The 20,673-nt window shown below is 32.5% G+C and overlaps 1 protein-coding gene across 3 annotated transcripts; it reads right to left on the bottom strand.

The window, feature by feature from the left end:
* Positions 1–17,338: 17,338 nt before the first annotated feature.
* Positions 17,339–20,001, bottom strand: LOC127242460 (uncharacterized). 3 transcript variants are annotated; one of them, XM_051262011.1, is made up of 6 exons: positions 19,741–19,897; positions 19,635–19,660; positions 18,808–19,004; positions 18,344–18,442; positions 18,097–18,148; positions 17,339–17,958 (listed from the first exon to the last, which is right to left on the bottom strand). In XM_051262011.1, exons 1-6 carry the CDS (start codon positions 19,764–19,766, stop codon positions 17,822–17,824), a joined length of 537 nt encoding a protein of 178 aa, XP_051117968.1. In that variant the 5' UTR covers positions 19,767–19,897; the 3' UTR covers positions 17,339–17,821. The 3 variants fall into 3 exon arrangements, with proteins under 3 accessions (XP_051117968.1, XP_051117966.1, XP_051117967.1); XM_051262009.1 differs by having other exon boundaries at positions 19,635–19,998; XM_051262010.1 differs by having other exon boundaries at positions 17,919–17,958; positions 18,097–18,194; positions 19,635–20,001.
* Positions 20,002–20,673: the final 672 nt, after the last annotated feature.

Below are 20,673 nucleotides of genomic sequence, written 5' to 3'. Positions count from 1 at the left end.
GGGGACAAAAAAACGTACTCCCTCCGTCCCCGTTTATGTTCGTTCCACGTACTATGTCATTTTTTTTTTTTTTAAATAATTACACATTTTAATCTTATTTTAAACTATTTTTTAAAATTTTAATTAAACTAATTAGTTATCTTAATCTTAATTTATAATTATTTATATTATAAGATAATTATTTTCACTGATATATTCTTAATTATCTACTAATTACACTCATTCTAAAATACTATATCTATAGTGTAGTATGGGGAACTGAAGAAGTATATTATTATTATTATTATGCAAAATCATCTTTATTGGCCCCACTATATCTACCTAATCAATTTCCATCTATTACATTTTTATATTAAAATATATGAATAACATTTTGTTTAATTAGATACTTCCATTATCTTTCGTTCCGTCGATCAACTATATGATCATATGAATTGGACATGTATTTTAGTTAATATAATATAATATTACTTAATATAGCGATCTAAAGTTAAGGTATTTAAAAAGAATATAAAACTTATATAAGTGAATTAATAAAATAAAAAAAATAATAAATTAAATATGTAAATAGTTATGATATTTTTTAAATAAATACTATAATATTGAAAAGTATAAATTAAGGAATATTTAAAAATTATTTTCTATAAATAAAAACTACATATTTTCTTAATAAATAAAAAAATAAATATAAATTTGATGGACCGATCAAATAATTTTGTTGCATTAAATATAATCATTTGTGTTGTAACACTTGGTGGTGGTTGGAATTAGAGCTGGTAACGAGTCGAGCCGAACTGAGCCAAATTTTAAGTGTTTATTAACGTTCGCGAACAAGGCTCGTGTTCGTTCGTTAAGCTTCTGAGCTCGTTCGTGGTGTTCGAGCTCGGCTCGTTAAGAATTTTTGTTGTTTGAGCTCGTGTTCGTGTTCGGCTCATTTAGGTTCGATTAAACTCGTTCGAGCTAATTTGTCTTATTTTTTAAAATTTATATATAAATGAAAAAGAAAATTTAAAATTATTTTATTTATATATTTAAAATTAATATTTTATTTATTTATAAATTATAATTTTATATGTATATATAATATTTATAATAAATATATTATTTAAATGAACGTTCGCGAACAAAGCTCGAGCTCGTTCGTCAACCAAACAAGTCTATTTATGTTGTTCGACTCGACTCGTTAACGTTCGCAAACGAACTTTAACCAAGCCGAGTTCACGAACAGCTCGGTTCGTTTAACAGCTCTAGTTAGAATACTAATTTAGTCAAATCAACACCCTATTAATTTGATTAAATTAGCACACTAACCCACAAATAGATAATACGTGTTTATATATAGCATAACATAATATTGTATTATGTATAAACATGTGTTATGTGGTTTATATATTGGTTATACTTTATAAATATATTATTATACTGAAATTAATAATATATTGTGTTATATTAAACTATACTTCCTCCATCCCATTTTAATTGTCTCAAATTCACTTTTTATATGTCTCACTTTCATTGACATGTTTATATTTTTGGTAAAATTTACTAAATATAAACATATTTAACAAATATAAATTAACTTAATTAACTTTATAATACATAACATCACACATCATAGGAGACTCACTTAAGATTTATTTATTTTTATTTATCTCCTCAATAGATAAATATTTTTATTTACATTTAAAACTCCTCCATTTTAATAAAATTAAATGATCTTATTTATAAATAATTAAATATATATTTTTATTCATTTATATTATTTAAAATTTTATTATCTATAAAAAAATATTCATATTACATATATTTTATTGAAATATAATATGTAAAATATTTAAGTATATATTTCAAATTATTTAAATTATATATATGAATTCTTATTTTAAAATTACAAACAATATTACTCATATAAAAATATAATAAATGAATATTATAATTCACTATTATCAACTAATTAAACCAACATATCTTAAATAACATGTCCCAAATTAAATGAGTCATTTCAAATGAGACGGAGGGAATATTATGTTCTGTCAAAATATGTGTTGTATATTATATTATAACGTGTTATCAAATATATGATGTTTGTTTTGATTTAATGTGCTAACTAGGCTAATTTGACTCAGTGAGCATGTAAAACTGACAACGTTCTAACCTTGCAATAAAATTTTACTTTTTATTCAACAATTACAGTATAGTAAGCAAGATTGTTTCCATATGGATCGTTTGATTTATTTCTATGACTCATTGGGATCAATTAAAGAAGAAGATTTTCTAATTTTAAATTCAATCCTAAACTAAAATGAAAAGTAATTGGAATCAAGAAAAGTAAAGAATTCTATAACTTTAAATAAGAATAATAGAACATGTCTAGTCCAATGATTAATTTTAGAAGTGAACCACGGGGTTGATTATTGATCGCATATTTTATTCTATTAAATATGTTGATAAATTGGTTAAAGAAATCAACATGTGCATAACTTCTAATTTTTTGTCGAATGCTTGGACTTTCTCTCCTCCAACTGTGTCCCGATCGCAATATTTCCTCTGACCCCAAGCCATCATTCACCGTGTCACTGAGACCAATCCAATCGACATCCAACACTACCCCTATCGAAATTACGCCATCTATGCCACCAAATCATTTTGGCCCGTTCCGTCGGACGATTTTCCTTATTGTATTCCTTCTTCACTTTCCTATCCAATCTACAAATTCTACTGGGAAGCCGACCTTAGGCCCCGAAAGCTTTTCCCTAGCTAAAATCTGGAGAAGGGCAAAAAATTCTATGCAGCTTACCATTACCAGCTCCAATATCTCGCCCGTCAACTAGGATGCCAACAAGGCTTCGTGGTCCCTGTTTCGACTCCTCACTTTATTTCCATCAACTCCATTGGTCTTGCCCAACCTTTTCAAATAAAACCTTACATCGATTAGCCTCCGTCTACAATAATTCCTACTCCTATACCCCTTTCGAGTTCTCTTCTGAAACTTCCAAGGGCATTCAAGAATGGTGGGAACTTTCCTGAGCGATTATCGAATGCGCAATCGCCGAATGCATGGGGGGTTCTCTTTCCTTCGTCCGTAGTCATCCTAGGGTCCCATCCTACCACTTTAGCCGACATGCCAAATTCTCCACCGAAACAAAAAGCTGCGAAGGGTCAAAGTGTTAGCTCGAGCACTCCGAAAAGACATAAGACAATCCCCAAATCTTTCTCGCCGATCACTGCCCCACGGCCACACAACAGTAACAAGAAGATTATTTGACGCTCATCCTAGTGGACCCGAACTTGGTTCTAATTGGGATACGCCACTTGCTCCTTACACCTTCAACTGGTACACTTCTTTCGTCATTGCCTTGTATATTGATTTTTCTTTTTGTACAAGTCTTATTGCATTCTTGTGATAAATGTTGCCGATTCTCATTCTAGACAGACTAATCCCAGGCTGAATTTGGATGTTGTGGCATCATCCGCTGGACAAAATTTTCAAATAAGTTCCCAAAAAAGCGACAAGACGATTGGTTGAACTGCCAATTGAACTAGTCCTTGCAACCGTTGAACAAACTATGTTTCCCGTTGATCCTATCGATCCCCAAGCTACCGCACCAACGCCTTTATTGTTTCCTCCATCAGTCACTAAAACAAAAGCTTCACCTGCTGTAGGCGATCCTGAGGTACCATATTTTAATTTTCTGCGTACTTATTTTCTTTGGCGCCCGACTTATATTCCCTACTCCAGGACCCCAACACTGTAGAATGGGGTGCCTCTCCCCTGACTCCTCCACCAAATCAGCGCCAATGATTGAAAAATTAATAGAGGCACCGGTCGCAAGGCAAGCCTTCGGGAATCAAGTAGTTATGATTTCGAGTTCGGACACTCTGTCTATTATGTCGCACCACTCCGACCGTGAGTCGGTGGTCCCAAGTGAAGAAGTGGTTATGAGTCTTTTCGTCATGAAAATCTTTCTTTTCCTTAGATTAAGACTAACTTTCTTGCGCCTTAACACTGGATTTTCTTTTGTGATCCCTACAGGAATCCAATCTACCGATCCCCGATACCACCCCAGCTTGAGTTGGTACCCCCTCCACCATTATTGCGCTGCCTACCAATTGCCATAGTATAAGAGGATCCAACTCACCGAAATGCCACACTGTTTTCTCTTTCTGCCCAAATCTCAATGATAGGCCATGTAAGAACTCATTTAATCTAAGTTATTCCTAAACAATTTTCTCACCTTGATGTCTGTTTTAGGGTCAAAGGGATATTGAAGCCATGTCCCCTTTCACTCTACCTACCCATATTCGGGAGCTCCTATCATCCTATGTTGCTAAGAGTCTGGCCAACCTGTCGGAGGCAGAGATCAAAATCTTGGCTGATGCCCTAGATGAATTAATTGCAACATCTGAGATTGATCCCAATACCAGCCAAATCTTGGATTGAGGTTACTTAAGGGTCATGGAGTTAAGTCTCGACATCGCTTGGTTCTGAGCCTTTTCATTTTCTAGACCTTCCGAAAGTGTATTTCGACGGAAGACGGCTATTTTACCGACCAACAACATTCTACAACTCGTAGAATAGTCTAGATTCTATAGAATGAGCTGATGATCATAGAACTCAATTGCGACAAAATATCGGAAGCTAGTTGGACATACTTGCCACCGATCAAGACCTTGAACGAGTCTTACTCTATGAGGATGATTTCAAGGTCAATATGATAGGATTTTTGCCCCGTGAATTTGATGCCCCTTAGGTTCAGCAGAATTATCTTAAAGAGGATGTGATGGTCGAAGGGATTGGTCCATTATGTTGGGCGGAACAGAATGTTGACATTCCAAATAGCAGTCTCGAACCATTGATTCTTCATAAATTAATGGTTGAAAGCACGCATCATTAGAAGCCCTTATTTCTCATAGTACATCTTCACAGACAAACAATCAGCAAGATCTTGGTTGACAGTGGAGCTTCCATCAATGTCATGAATTTATCTACCTTGAGAAAAATCAGAAATAGTCGGAATGATCTCATCTCAAAAAAAATATGGACAATTGACTTCAAAGGAAATTCACACACAACAACGGGTGTATTGGTGGCCAATGTGACAGTCGGAAGGATGACGGATCAGATGGATTTCTTCATCATTGAGGGGAAGCCAACCTACTCACATATTCTTGGAAATGATTGGATCTATACCATCCAATGTGTTCTTCAATGTTGCACTAGAAGATTATGTACTAAAACGGGGATCATGTTGAGTAGTGGAGGCAGAGGCTGATCCGGCCATTGAAGTACACTCCGCGGAGGCCGTCTACTATTCACCCAATGTTTACCTATTGTCCATGATGTTAGAAGACGCTGGAGTATGGAAAGAATGTAATTTAGCCATAAAGGGGTTCGAGGTAAAAAGAGTCCAACACACGGCCTAACAACTCTATGTATTTGTCATCAATGATGACCTAATTTTATAGGATCTGGAAGCAAAATCAGGTAAGTCCGGTTGCTCATTCATACAGGTCAGAAACTATGTCGTTTATCTTTTCGACGGGCAGACAAGCATATCCTCCCAGCCGCCTCTTTTGGATCAACGCGCAGATGAGGTTTACTCTTTGATTCGATGAGCTATCCCATATTTTGAGGCACAGGACCCACTGGAAGAGGTTAAATTAGGGGACGAGGCTGCCCCTCTGATGACGCGGACCAGCGCCCCGCTGGATACCAAAAAAAGGAGCAAATAATTGCCTTAACCTGGGAGTTCAAGGATTGCTTTGAGTAGAACTACCACGAGATGCCGGGGTTGTTAAGGAGGTTGGTGGAGCATCGATTACTTACAAAAGCATCATATCAACCTTACAAACAGCCCCCAAGACATTTTAATCTAGAGTTGTTGTTGAAGGTTAAAGAGGATGTCGAAAAACTTCTTAAGGCCAACTTTATCCGAACCTACAAATATCTAGAGTGGATTTCCAACATCGTACTGGTGGTGAAGAAGAATGAGAATATCTGAATCTGTATTGACTTTCAAAATCTCAACCTGGAGATACCGAAGGATGAGTATGTGATGTCGATTGCCAACATGCTCCTGTATTCTATAGCTGGATATGAGATTCTTTTGTTTATATATGCCTATTTTGGATACGACTAGATATACTTGGCCGAGAAAAATGCCCATAAGACTGCCTTTCATTGCCTTGGAGTGATTGGAATATTTGAGTGGATTGTCATGCCCTTCAGTCTCAAGAATGTCATAGTGACCTACCAGAGGACGATGAATGCAATATTTTATGACATGATTGGTGCATGCATGAAGGTGTATATAGATGACACGGTGGTGAAGTCCCGAGCATTCAATCGCCACTTATCCAACCTCCGGAAGGCCTTCGTGCAGATGAGACAACATGACCTCAAGATGAACCCAACGAAGTGTGCTTTGGAGTACAACCTGGGAATTTCTTAGACTTTTTGGTCCATCATAGAGGTTTTGAAGTTAAAAATAATAAGGGCAAGGCTATCTAGGACTTTGAGCCTCTATGCAACATCAAAGAGCTACAAAGTTTGATGGGGAATGTCAATTTCCTGAGGAGCTTCATCGCCAATGACTTTGGAAAAATAAAGGCATTTTTGGTGCTATTACGCAGGAGTAGAAACATGTTCGAATAGGGAGCAAGCCAACATGAGGTGTTGTATCAGATCAAGAAGGCCCTATCATCACCTCAGGTGTTGATACCGTTGGTAAACAGAAGGGAGCTAAAGCTATATATTGTTGCAACTGATGACATGATAGACTGTCTTCTCGCTCAAGACGATGATAAAGGTCAGGAACGAGATCTAAATAAGACCTTCAATGATGTTGAAACTCGTTATTCATGTATTAAAAACTTTTTTTGTCATTATATTATGCATGCACGAAGTTAGAGTATTACCTTATGCCTATTGAGACCAAAGTTATATGCAAAGTCTATCTTCTACACTATTTGCTAAATAGGCCAGTCCACCGAGGCCGTTTAGTTAAATGGGCATTGAAATTGGCATCATTCGCGTTGGTCTACCAACTTCTTAAGGCTGTAAAAGGGCAGGCCATCGCAGATTTTCTGGCCGAACATCCTGAGATGGTTCAAGCCACCCTTATGGTTTATATGAGGCTAGAACTTTGGCATGTCACCTTCGATGGGTCCAACACCTCGAATTTAGTTGAAGCAGGAGTGGTGATTTCCAGTCTGAAGGAAGAAGTATGACGCTTTCTCCATCAGCTCCCACGGGGCGTCATAAACAATCAAGCAGAGTACGAAGCCTTGTTGTTGGAATTGCAATTTTTTTTTATCATGAATGATGTAAGGAAAGTCACTATAAAAGGTGATTCCTAGCTGATTTTCTACTAGGCCCTTAAGGAATTCAAATGCAAGGAACCACGGCTCTAAGGTCTCCTTAAAGAGATCCATGACTTCCTTTGACAGCTCACGAAGATAATTTTGGAGGATATACCTTGAAAAGAAAATTTCGAGGCAAAAAAATTTTGCGCAATGGGCTTCCGAGTTCAAAAGAAAAAGAGCACCACCCACAAGAATGTGAATGACTGCAAGTTGATCAGGACCCATACTGATGGATACCACTGCTGGAAGGCCTAACAGATCCTGAAAAGGCAACCTCAAGGGCAATGCGCCATCAACTCCTAAAATACACTTTACTTGATGGAGTTGTACCGACGGAGGTCCGATGGGACATTGGCCCACTTCCTAGGATATGAGGATGCTATGAAAGTTATAGCCGAAGTCTGTGAAGGTATTGGAGGTGCCCATAGAGTCAGACCCTTTATGAAATGGACGATCCTCCGATACGGCTACTTCTGACCCAAAATCTCACAAGATTGCATAAATTATACTCGGAGATGTCCCGCATCTCAATGTCATGGCCCTCTCCGATGGTCCCTATTGAAGAAATACACTCAATCATCAAGCCTTGGCAGTTCTATGGATGGGCAAAGGACATTCTTCCTATATTATCCTCAGTCTAATAGACAAGACGAAGCGACGAATAAAATTTTGATCTCTATCATCAAGAAAGCATTTGAGGATAACCCGAGGGGCTGGCATGATATGCGGGCGTATTAAAATGCAAAATCCTATGTAACTGGACGTACCCCTTATAGGCTCACTTACGGTCAGGATGTCGTGCTGCCATTGAAGATTACAATGTCTTCGCTTCAAATATTGAAGATAAATGAACTTTCAATGGAAGCAAGACTAGGCCCTAATCACGAGCTCGATGCTCTATCCGAAGAGAGGTTGTACGCCCTTGAATGCATTCAACATCAAGAAAAGCAAATTTGAATCGACCTTTCAGAAGCACATAAGGCCTTAAATGTTCCAGGAATGTGACATAGTATGAAAATTTGTCCTCCCAAAAGGTCCCAAAGATGTAAGGCTCGGTAAATGGTCTCCAACATGGGAAGTTTTATAGAATTCCACTTTATTATTCAAGTTTCAGCATTATTTTACATTATCAATCCGAATTATTGCTTTTTTGCCGCATTAATCACAAAATTATCACGAGATAGCCCAGATCCTTTTTTGAGAAGGTTGGGGAACCCTACTATCGAATCGATTCCAATAGGAAATTTTGATTAGGTCATCAGAAGGTAATTTTTTATGACAACACTATTCTTTTAGCCCCAATTGACAACCGATTTCAGCCACTACTACTGCTGCCTCTCCAATTTCCATCGGTTTCATCTACTTTGTCCAGGTCGCCACCATCGATGCCAATTCCAGCCTCAATTGGGTCGACCTGCTCTTCATTTATTTTACATAAGACTTCATACAATTTAGATTATTTTCACTAATTTCGATTGCTTGTGTTTGGGCGATGAATGTGGATAAATATATGGCGCATTTGCATGAGCTACAGTACACCATCGATGGTGGCAAAAAAATTAGTTTCTGGTGTGTTTTTAGTCCTTGGAGCACACGAGGTTATGTGAGATCAAGTCTCCATTGCAACACATAAATCACTAAGGTACCGGTTGCTGCTTCACTTGTCTCTCAATTATTCATCTCGAAGCTTCTTCTCCAAATCTAATTGATAATATCAGTGTTCTGCATATATGATCGATTGCTAATTCATAGATACCGAAATTTTTTTCCTTCATTGGAATTTTTTTGTAGATTTAATCTCAAGTCTTGTAGCACTTAATTAATTTAATGAATAATATTTTATGGTTATAATTGGTTATGATGAGGGAACCATCATGGTGAAGCTTGGTCGTGAGGTACCTATTGCTAGTATAGATAATGGTCGGAAATTATATGGGCCAAACATAATGAAATTCAGACAATTAGCATCAAGAGTGTTGTCGCAGATTATGAGGTTTGGAATTATTGAAGTTTAATTAATTAATGTCTGAGCCAAATTGTAGATTTAAAATGATATCTTCTTAGGTTGTTGATGGAGAAAGATTGTTTTTGGCAGTTAAAGAATTGAGAACTTGTGATATTTACTGCAGGTGATTTTGTTTTGCTTTATATGAGTTACATAGCTTATGACTTAGCTTCGTTAAGGAGGAGTTTTTGGTTCAATACTCTTTTTCTTATTATTTTTTACATTGTTGTTGTTATGATTGAAAATTGTACTAAGATATCTACTGTTAGTGTTCTCTTTGTCATATGCTGATATGAGAAAAAATGTGTGTATACAGCTTTGAATCTGTATGTGCTTATTTTTCTTGGTAACTAATAGTTAGTTACAAACAGTTGAAATGATGAGCCTATTCAATTATCTCATATATAGGCATCTCAGTTTAGGAAATTGACGTGTGGTTATTAAGTTGTGGTAGCTAGGTTCTTTGTTTTGTACAACACAATGTACGTAGATTACCTAATCCGAGACATTCAAATTCTCTGTGGACATTCTCTTTACCCCACACCCTCATGCTTTATATAATTTATTCATGTTAATGTCTGATAGATCATGCACACAGAATAATTTTAATTTAAATTTCTTTTTGTCCATCATCTTAGTAACAGTTGAAATTAAGCAGGCGCAACTATGAACAAAATTCTGACACTATTGATTTATTAAATTTCTGTTATGGTAGAACTTAAAGCATAATCCAAATGGAAGGTTTGTTGTGGTATACGGAGAGGGTGAGTACATCGTATAGACAGCTTTGGCATGGAGAAATAGATCATTTGATTATGTGTTGGAATTTGTCTGGTTAATGGAGGGAGACTATGATGTTAGATAAAGTACATCAAAGATTAAGATCTTCATAAAAAACTTTGTGGTTTGTGTTTTTGTGTCATTATGTCCCTTGTATCATTTTAGTAGCAAAATATTTTAGTTGCTGCTCATTTGTGGCAATTCTTTTTTTTTTTTTAAATAATAATATAATTGATTATGTGGTATTGATTATTGCTTTTTAACACAATGAAATAAGTCTACTTAGTCAGTGATTTGACATATAAGGATGGACTGCCTCCGTTCGACTCTATGGGTCTCATTTATTTTTTGCTTGTTAATCTTTAAATATTAATTATTATATCCAAACGTAATAAAAAATAAGAAAAAATTGCAAAAATACTTTTATTAGTGTCTTATAATACTAATAAAAAGACATTTTTAATAAAAAAAAATATACAAATATAAGGATATTTTTAATGTTAAGTACAATGACGCAAAAGGTAAATATGACCATTAGAGGCCGACGGATAGAGTATTTCTTTTGGAAGAAGGAAAGCATCCGGCCCATATTTACTGATGTGTTCAAATGATTTCATTTGCTTCTATAACGGGGTTGAATGCCGGTTGATCAGAAGAATTTATGTTAATGTTAAAGTAAGATAAATCCTTTCAAGCATATTAAGAATTCGCGATACGAATGAGTTATTATTTTTGTTCTCATTCTTCTTGGTCGTAGATCCAGAATCTATATTGAGCTGACAGTGGTGATTCGGCGGCCATTGCCTAGTGATGCACCATTCTACATACTGAAGTATAATGTAAGATTTCCACCTACGAGCTTGCATAATATTTTGTAATACAAGAGTTCAGTAACTGAGTCAACCTTCATATGCTGCTGCTCATCTCATCTAGATAGGGGGAGATCTGTAGATGAACAATGTGTGGAAGATGCTTTTGAGCTTCTTTATGAAATTAATAAACACACCATAACTTCTTTCATAATTACTTCACCAATTTATTTTATTAGGGGTGAAAAAATATTAAATTGGCAAAAAATTGCGAAACTGCACCAAAAGATTACAAAATGCCGAAGCTTCGATATATCAAAGATTTTCATACGGTATGATTTTTTTGGGTGTGGTATCGTTATATAATTTCACATCTTCGGTATATATAAAATAAATATTATAAAACGTTTGATATTTTGATATTCGGTATATTACTATATACTAATAATTTGGTATATTCATACCAAAATTATTAATTACCATAATTTTCTTTAAATTATAAAATTATTTTTAGTTTCAAAATTTCTGTATGAAATGGTATGTACCAATACCTTCGGTATATCGAATTATCAAGTAATGTATATATTTGTTATGCCAAATTTTCAATATAATGATTTAGTTTTTAGTATGATATTGGTATGTTTTTTTAATATACTTAAAAAAATTTGATAGGTAAACAATAGTATGACTAGGCAATATGTTATATTGAACATATTCATATTTTTAATTATATTTAATTAGAATCAATAAAAGCGAACATAGTTTCAAAATTTGACTCAGGCAGGAAACAAAATATCGAACTCGGATGGGGTGGGACTGAAATTTTTTATAAACTAAACTAATTTTAATTTTAATATTTTAAACAATATATTTATAATGAAACGCCAATTGAGTGTGTTGGTTGAGAGTTTGAATTTTGAAAAATATAAAGTTTAATTTGCGTATACATTTGATGTGATATAAATGTATATTGCTTTAATATTTTGAAAGTGAAATTAATTTTTAATACAATATAAAAATAATAAATGAAAAATTGATTTAAATTTTACGAACAAAAACTGATGAATAATAAAAGTCTATGAGGAAAATCAAATCAAACACAAAAAAAAAAAAAAATTAATTTATATTTTAAATACTTACAATAATAATTTATTGTAACTAATTTCATTTTATTAATTTTTAAAAATTGTAGTATTACTATAAATAATTACATTAATAATTTGTTTGAATACAAAAATTATTTACATCAAATTTAATTAATATCTATATCGTCCATAAAATATTTTAAAAAATAAAAAATTACAATATATTATAAATATCACATCAATTAAATTTAAATACTCATCTCATTTCAATGGTCTCAATTTCATTTTTTCTATGTCTTACTTCGATTTACACCTTTTTTTTTGGTAAAATTTAATAAATTTAAACAAATTTAATAGCTATAAATCAACTTAATTAATTTTATAATATATAACATACAGACCCACTCAAAATCTTTTTATTTCTATATTTCTTCATAAATATATATATTTATCTATATTTAAAATTCTTACTTTTTATAAAATTAAATTATCTTAATTATAAATAAATAAATATATATTAATTTATTTATATTATTTAAAATTTTATTTTTTACAAAATTATATCTATATTGCATATATTTTTATTGAGATATAATATTTCAAATATTTAAATATATATTAATTCTTATTTTAAAATTACTAACAATATTACTCATATAAAAATATAATAAAATAATATTATACCTCATTATAATTAATTAATTAAATAATTTACCTTAAATAACATGAAGTACAAATTTATATATATATATATATATATAGAACTGTAAAAGTATTGTAATAAAATGAAATAGAACTATATAGTTTTCTATAAGGTATACTTAGGCTTTTTTTGAAAAATATTGTTTAATCAGTCAAACAATTATTTTAAATTTTTGATAAATTAATTTTTTAAAATAATTTATTAGATGCAATATTTTTATTATTAATAATAATATTATTTTAATTTATAATATATTATTTTTAATTATAAATATATTAAAAAAATAAAAAAAAAATCACCATTTTGCTCTCGATAGCAGCTGCTTTTCTTTGTTGTCTTCTTCTTCTCCTCAATTTTTTTTTTCTTCCACTTCTTCTAACTTCTTTTTCTCCTTCTTTCTCATCTTCTTCTTTTTATTTTCTTCCTGTATTTTCCTTTATTATTCTTCTTCTTCTTCCTTCTGCCCTCGTAACTTTCGTCATCAGCGTAGATGCAGATCAATCAACCCTACTATTACGTGGAAAGCAACGGCAATCCCCGAAGAGAGGCATACCTTGTTTCGTTGATGCCTTTCCAACTTAGACAGTTGGGTAGGAGCCGACGAGCCGAGCAGGCCAACGCTCGTCACCTCGAATTGCGTTTGCCTTTGAACTCTCCGTCATCGGGGCGTCTCCCTCATATGGATTGTGCTCTTCGACGCTTGGTGGTGAAAATAGAAGTTGAAAATTTACGTTAAATAAAATAAAAATAAAAATTCAAACTATATCCTAGTGTTGTCGGAGTATGTGGTGCAGGGAGGATTGGCGCCTAAACCTGATCCTATAGTGACTAAACAGTAAAAATTCTCAAATCACATATGAAAAAATACACCTTAAATTTTCAAAAAAAAATTATATATTTAAATATTTTAAATTAACATTTTGAACTTGTATTTTTTTTCATGGTATGACATGCCTAGGGGGGTTCATTATCCACTATTGTTTTCTGTTCTACAATATTTGCTGTATTATATCTTCTTCTTTGTTATACTATGGTTTTTTTTTTTTCAAATAAAATCATTCTAAGATTTAATAATTAAATTGCTACTAATTTATACAAATTGCTACTAATTTATTTTTATATATAATTTTTTCATATAAATGTTATATTACAAATATGTATTTTTAATAAAATAATAAACTAATCAATATTTAACATAATATACATAAAATCTAAAAATATAATATATAAAAATATTCTTAATTGTCAACTCATATATAAAAAAAAACTTAAAAATTAACAAGTGTTTTACCAACGTTCCAACATAAACAACTAACTCTTAGTAATTTTCAAATGGGATTACTAAAAATAATACTACTTCTAGATCTGGGAGTCTCGTTTATTTTTTATCTTTAAATATTAGTTATTATATCAATATAGTATAAATTAATAAAAATAAAAATACTTTTATTATTGTCTTATAATACTAATAGAAGAACATTTGTATAAAACATTATACAAATATAAAGATATATTTAATATAAAGTACAATAATGCAAAATGTAAATATGACCTTAGAGGTGGACGGAGGGAATATTAAAAATACAAAATACTTTTTACAAAAATAAAAAAGTAAAAAAAATAAAAAATCTTTCAAATATCGTTACAAAACAAAAACTCCCTCCATCCCATAACCACTGCGTAACAAAACTTTTTTGTCTCTAAATCTACTTTTTCCGTTACTAATCACATTAGAGACGGAATTAAGAATGGAATTACGTTAGCTACGTGAACTTTAGGGACGGAATTCCGTTACAAATATATTATTTTTTTTAGTGAACTATCTATTTTTCCATTTTAGTCCGTCTTATAACAAAACATTAATTTCTTTTTTTAATAAGTGTGCTATCTACCTAACATTACAAATACATTTACAACTTACAATATAATACACAAATGTCATTACATTTATATCACACAATACTAGTAAGGTTATTTTAGTCGTTTCTACTTTATTCCTACTACATTTCAATATAATACTAATATTTCTAAAACTACGTGCAAAAAGCAATCGGATACCTAGTTATGAGACGGAAGAAGTATAATTTTTATAATCAATTCATCTAAAAATATTGTGTAAACGGAACCATATATCTAAGGTCATCCGCATCAATGAAACCCAACATGTGTTTCTTCCCTCTCCCTCTCCCTCTCCCTCTCCTCTCTTCCATGTCATATTTTCTCTCCGATGACGCCACGTCATCGGAGAGACTCATTTCATTTTATACCTCCATCAAAGAAACTTATTTACACAAATTTTAATTTTTCTTTCCTCCATATTATTAAATTATCTATTTTTAAAATAATTTAAATAATAATAATTTTTTTTATCTAATATACATATCTATTCATATTTATTTATTCAAAATTTGTTGGTTGTTACGAGTAAGCTGACCAAAGAAAACATAGTGAACAATCTAATAATGATGCCTTAAACAAGACATACGAAATATATTGTGCCGATTATCGTACGTATTTCACATATGAGCATGCATGACGTGTGTTGAAACATGAACCAAAATGACATACAATTATTGTGCTAGTGGAGCGTATCATGGTAGTAGTGGTGGTTAGAAGAGAACCAAAATCAACAAAACTAGTGGATATTCATCAGGTTCAAATCCTCCAACACCACAAAATGACACTTTTGATGAATCACATCTTATTCGTCCCCAGGTGTCACAACTTGCAAAAATAAGGTAAAACGAGTACAAAAGCAAGATTCAAAACATATTTTTTACGAGGATTTTAGAGAGATGAAAGCTTAAAATGCAAAACTTATAGAATTGTTGATATGAGAGAAGACAAAATGAAAAGAATATTGATTTTATCCAAGCAAAAAAGTTTGAAATATTTAATATATTGTTGGCAAGAGGTGAAAATTTCGATGCAGACGAAAAAAAATTGAAGACCAAATTATTCAACGAATTTTTTAATTATCTATGTTGTTATATTCATTGCTTTTAATATTCTATTTTCTAGGTTATTATGTATGTTGTTATGTTTATTAATTTTCATATTTTATTTTCTAGGTTAATATGTATGTTGTCCTATTTGCGATTTTAATATTATTACGATATGTTTTACATCCAATGTTGTAATTTATATTAGTTTTAGTTTTAGTTTTATTTTTAAATTTCAACTACATATTCAGTAATTATATATATTTTAATTATTTGTGTAATTTAATGAATAAATTATAAGATAATTAGAAAATTAAATTGTTATTATTATTAATTGATTATATTTAATTAAAATTTTATTAAACAAAAATATATCAATATTGGTATCATTTTATAAAGAATAAAATTTTATAAAGTATAAAAATATATAAATTATTCATAAATATATATAATAAAAATAAAGTGTATAAAAGATAACTAAAAATAAATAGTTTTTTTTGTCATGTGTTCCAATTAAAATTATTCCCATGTCAGAGTTTTACGCCAACGCTGCAAAAGTAACCGACCCTACACCCTGACATGAAAAAATTTGATTTTTAATTTTTTTTCTTTTTAATCTGACTTATGGGAGAAACTCAACGATGTGGATGACCTAATTAATCAAACCAATTAATTAAACCATTAATCTAATTGAATATAATTTTTGTTTGAATAAAAATCAAATAAGTTATAAAAAAATTAGAATAAATAATATTACTCTGACAAGCCAAATAACATCAACAATTTTTGCTAAAATTTATAATCTAATTTAATTTTAAATATAAATGTCAAAGTTGTTTTTCTAATATTATTTTTTATTAGTTATAATTTATTTTATACTCTATACTTTTTCTCTAAGGGTCTCGTGAGCATTGAGGAATTGCTAGGCTGACAGGAAGGTGCTCGAGGAGGAACTATCCGACCAATTACGCCTTCTGTTGCCTCCGGCGGCACGTCCAACACCACAATGTCTCCTTGACTCGGACAATCTCTAGCATAGTGATCCTTGCTCCAGCAGACAAAACACCCATAGACATGTCGGTCCTGGCCTCCTCGCATTGGATTGGTCATTTATGTTTTGCGTAATTGTACTTAACATTAAAAATATCTTTATATTTGTATAATTTTTTTTATTTTTTTTACAAATGTCTTTCTATCAGACACTAATGAAAATATTTTTGGTGCTTAATTTGTACTATATTTTTATATAATAATTAATATTCAAATATCGATATACAAAAAGTAAATAAAAACAGAACGGAGATAGGATTACTTTTTTTTTTCTCTTGCCAATTTTATACACAAATGGGATTATACGTTAATATATATATATATATATATTTACAACTATTTACAAAGTAAAAATTGATACTATAATTCCAATGTATATAAATTTGAATTGGGCATGCATAGGAAGGGATGGGATGGGGGGGTTCTCCAGGACTGACTGAGTAACTGAGGACTACACTATGACTGCTATGCTATGGTCATCATTTCCATTTGAGAGACAACTCTTAAATCAAAACTCCAACTCCAATCTAAATAAAACAAATAAATTGCAAGTTTCATTAGGAGGAAGAGGAAGAAGAAGCCAATTCGGACACTATTCATTCTTAAAAAAATATCACATCAAATATACTTTTTCTCTCACAAAATATCAAATCAAATACTAATTTTTTATTTTTTCCAAACTTCCAAATTTTCAAAAAACTCCTATCTAAACAAACCCGACTCATCTCATCTCCTAATTATTTCCCTACAAAACAAACCACTTCTCAAACTAAACAATGACTAAGCAGGAAATGGAAAATACCCAATAGGCTCATCATCATCATTAAGCCAACACTTGCCTTGCAAAAGAACTCATAGCAACTCCCTAAATTTCATTATTCTCTAAGATATTTATTTATACAAACAACCAGATATTGACTTGCATGCATACATACATACATGGTAAGTTCTTTTGTCGCGTGGCAACTAGTTATTTAACTCATTCGTATAGTCGGGAAGCTTCTATACACATCCGGTGCAAAACAACAATGGGAGCACGGCACACACCTGAAATCAACCTCTGCTTAGTCACTCCATATATGCTATTCTAGCTCAGGGTGCTGAGCCAAATGCCTAGCGTGTTGTCTAAGCATCCAGTGGTACCATATCGCATCCAAAATGAGGAACATGACGAGGGTGTAGCCGCACATCTCAAAAACTAACTGTATCCCCAGCCCGCCTGCCAACCACCATCCTCTTAAATTATTAGATCCAAAGCAATCAAGTAGCTTAATCCAGAATGGTGCGTAGTAGAAAGTGCAATGCCAAACTTCCAACGTTCAAGAATAAGGGCACACATGTAAATACAGAAACTTACCTTTTGGAAAGAATCGAAAATTGTAGGAATCATAGAGCATGCCCAGCAATAGCTGCAACAAATTTTTTATGATGGTAAATATTGCCGTGGAAGTTTACCTTGAACATCAAAAGAAAAGGAAATTTTACGGGTTGTTTCACATTAATCTTATAGATGCAGACATTTCAGATCCCATTATTCGAAAATGCTTCAACTTAGATTCCTTAAATCAAAATGAGGTGATTAAGAAGTGTTTAAACAAACTTACGCCAATCAAACGGGCAACATTATAGATATTTCTCAGCATCAGCGGACTTAGATATTCCCGTGACCTCCTCCTGACAAGCATGGGCAATTCTAGAGTTTTCTGCAAGTATATAAATGTCAAGGAATGCATTTTCTAGCCAGTTTCGCAACGGCCAACAATAACTGCATAACATGTCAAAACAGCATAAATAACTCATGGTCAAGCTCTGCATTTTTGGAATGCCATTTATACTTTCATAGCAAACTTCGGAATAGTTTTTAAAAAACAATTAAAACATTATACCAATCATATATTCATACAGCAATCAATTTAATTAACACCAGCAACTTAAAATTTGGCAAGAGACAACCGACTACTTAAGGTTAGAGAATTTTAACATGATAAGAAATAGACTTTAGTAAACCTATATGGAGAGCTAAACAATACCATGTTCGCAAAAATACAAACAGTTATACATTACCCACCTGAAATAAGCCAGCCCAACCTCCACCAGCAAGGCGATTATACCGCTCAATGTTTTTTATTATTTTGCCAACTTCGACTCCAGTTTGGCTCAACACAGATGAGTCCAGGACCAGCTTAGCTACTACACAGTTACACATAGGACACTTGCATGGTTTCACACTCGTCGAGTATCTCCAGAGTTCCCAAATGCAGTTGGCTGTCAAACGACACAAACACTTGTAATATAATAGAAATGCCTCAACATATGCATAATATTTTAACGCACACATGAGCACAAAGTCACTATCCATAGCTTGCAATACAAGGCGTTTCGCCCATAAAAGGAAGATTATATTTCATTGAATCCGTTAAAGAATGCACATTATTTGGCACATTAGTTTGTTGCTGACCTTGGGCAACAGCAATGTTCACTTTGCAAATATTTTGACATAAATAGTGGAAATATTTAAAGAGAAATCCAATTATGGCAATGAAAAGTATGAACTATTCAACATTGCTTCTGATTTCACCCAATCCCACTTACAACACAAGCAAACTCTAGTTATTACTAATCGATGTTGGTGTCTATCCATAATCTTACAAAAATTAAATAAATTAATATATGTTTATATAGAAACACTCAAAGCTGGAACCCTAGCCTCCTTACTGCTGAAATTCCCAAATCCCTAAATATGTACGAAGAGCGTCCGAATTAAACCCCCCCCCCCCCCCCCCCAAAACAAACGTCCAATACTTCTCCACCTTCGAACACAAGACTAGGAAAAAATAAATGTGCAAAATCAATCAAGGAACTATCAAACAATAATAGAGATTAGAGAGAACTCACAGCAAAACCAGTGGCCACAGCTCGTCCTGCACGGAAAGCGAAACTCATCAAAACAAATGGGGCAGCAATCGTCTTCTGGAGGTTTATCCTTATTATACCCACCCACCGTAGCTGAACCGCTACCTCTTCCATCGCATTTGGACTGATTCTTATCTATGTCCCCTTGGTCTCTTCCTTCTTCAGATTCAGCACATTGATTTCTTCCTTCACCCTCCGCAAACTCTTCCTCCATGTATTCGATCTTCATCTCCTCTATTGATTTTCTGCCTCTTTCAAAGCTCGAGCATCTTCTCCGCACCCTCCGTATTTCGTCTCCGCTGAAAATCTTCAAATCTGTATTCAGCAAATGCGTCACGTACGATCACATGACGTGGACGATCTATCGGATAATGGGGCGAATTTACGAATATACCCCTGGGCGGCGCAACTAATTTTTTGCCTACTGTCATAAATGAGCACGCGTAGTCTATAGGGTCCATATCGGTCCAATCCCAAATTTTTTTATAAATGCTCTAACAAATAAGTTAAGGTTGTTTTTTTGAATGGTGTGAAATCAGTTTTGAAAATAATTAATACTACCTTCTTCCTGTCGGCTAGACACCATATTTTAGTAAGAGTATAATTAGTAGATAATTAAAAATATATTAGTGAAAATAATTATTTAATAATATAAATAATTATAAATTAAGATTAAGATAACTAATTAATTTAATTAAAATTAAAAAAAAACAAAATTAAAAAGTTTAAAATGAAATTAAAGTGTGTAATCATTTTCCAAAAAAAGAAAGTGACATGGTATGTGAGATGGACAGAAACGGCAATGTAGACATGATATGTAGAACGGAAAAAGTAATATAAGAAAAATAAATATAATATTGTAATGTAAATAAATAGACTGCTGTTATGAAATGTACAGGAAGTATATACATATATCTAACGTAAATAAAGTGTGGATGCTTATGTTGATGGCACGAATCATATACGTAGGCTAAACGTTGAAATAATTTTAGCCGCATTCGTTATTTGCCTATAAATGTTG

This window comes from Andrographis paniculata, unplaced genomic scaffold, assembly GCF_009805555.1.
Source record: "Andrographis paniculata isolate CXL003 unplaced genomic scaffold, ASM980555v1 Contig86END, whole genome shotgun sequence".
Lineage (NCBI taxonomy): Eukaryota > Viridiplantae > Streptophyta > Magnoliopsida > Lamiales > Acanthaceae > Andrographis > Andrographis paniculata.
The sequence above is the reverse complement of the archived record's forward strand: the minus strand, read 5'-3'. Positions and strand labels throughout refer to the sequence as shown.

What these genes read in the sequence shown, in the direction of transcription:
- LOC127242460 (XM_051262009.1), bottom strand. Translation starts at nt 19,881, where the DNA reads ATGAAGATCGAATACATGGAGGAAGAGTTTGCGGAGGGTGAAGGAAGA. An exon ending in GTTGGGCTGGCTTATTTCAG is followed by an intron (nt 18,443 to 18,807) that starts GTGGGTAATGTA and finishes ATATACTTGCAG; the next exon opens with AAAACTCTAGAATTGCCCAT. An exon ending in ATGTTGCCCGTTTGATTGGC is followed by an intron (nt 18,149 to 18,343) that starts GTAAGTTTGTTT and finishes AATTTGTTGCAG; the next exon opens with CTATTGCTGGGCATGCTCTA.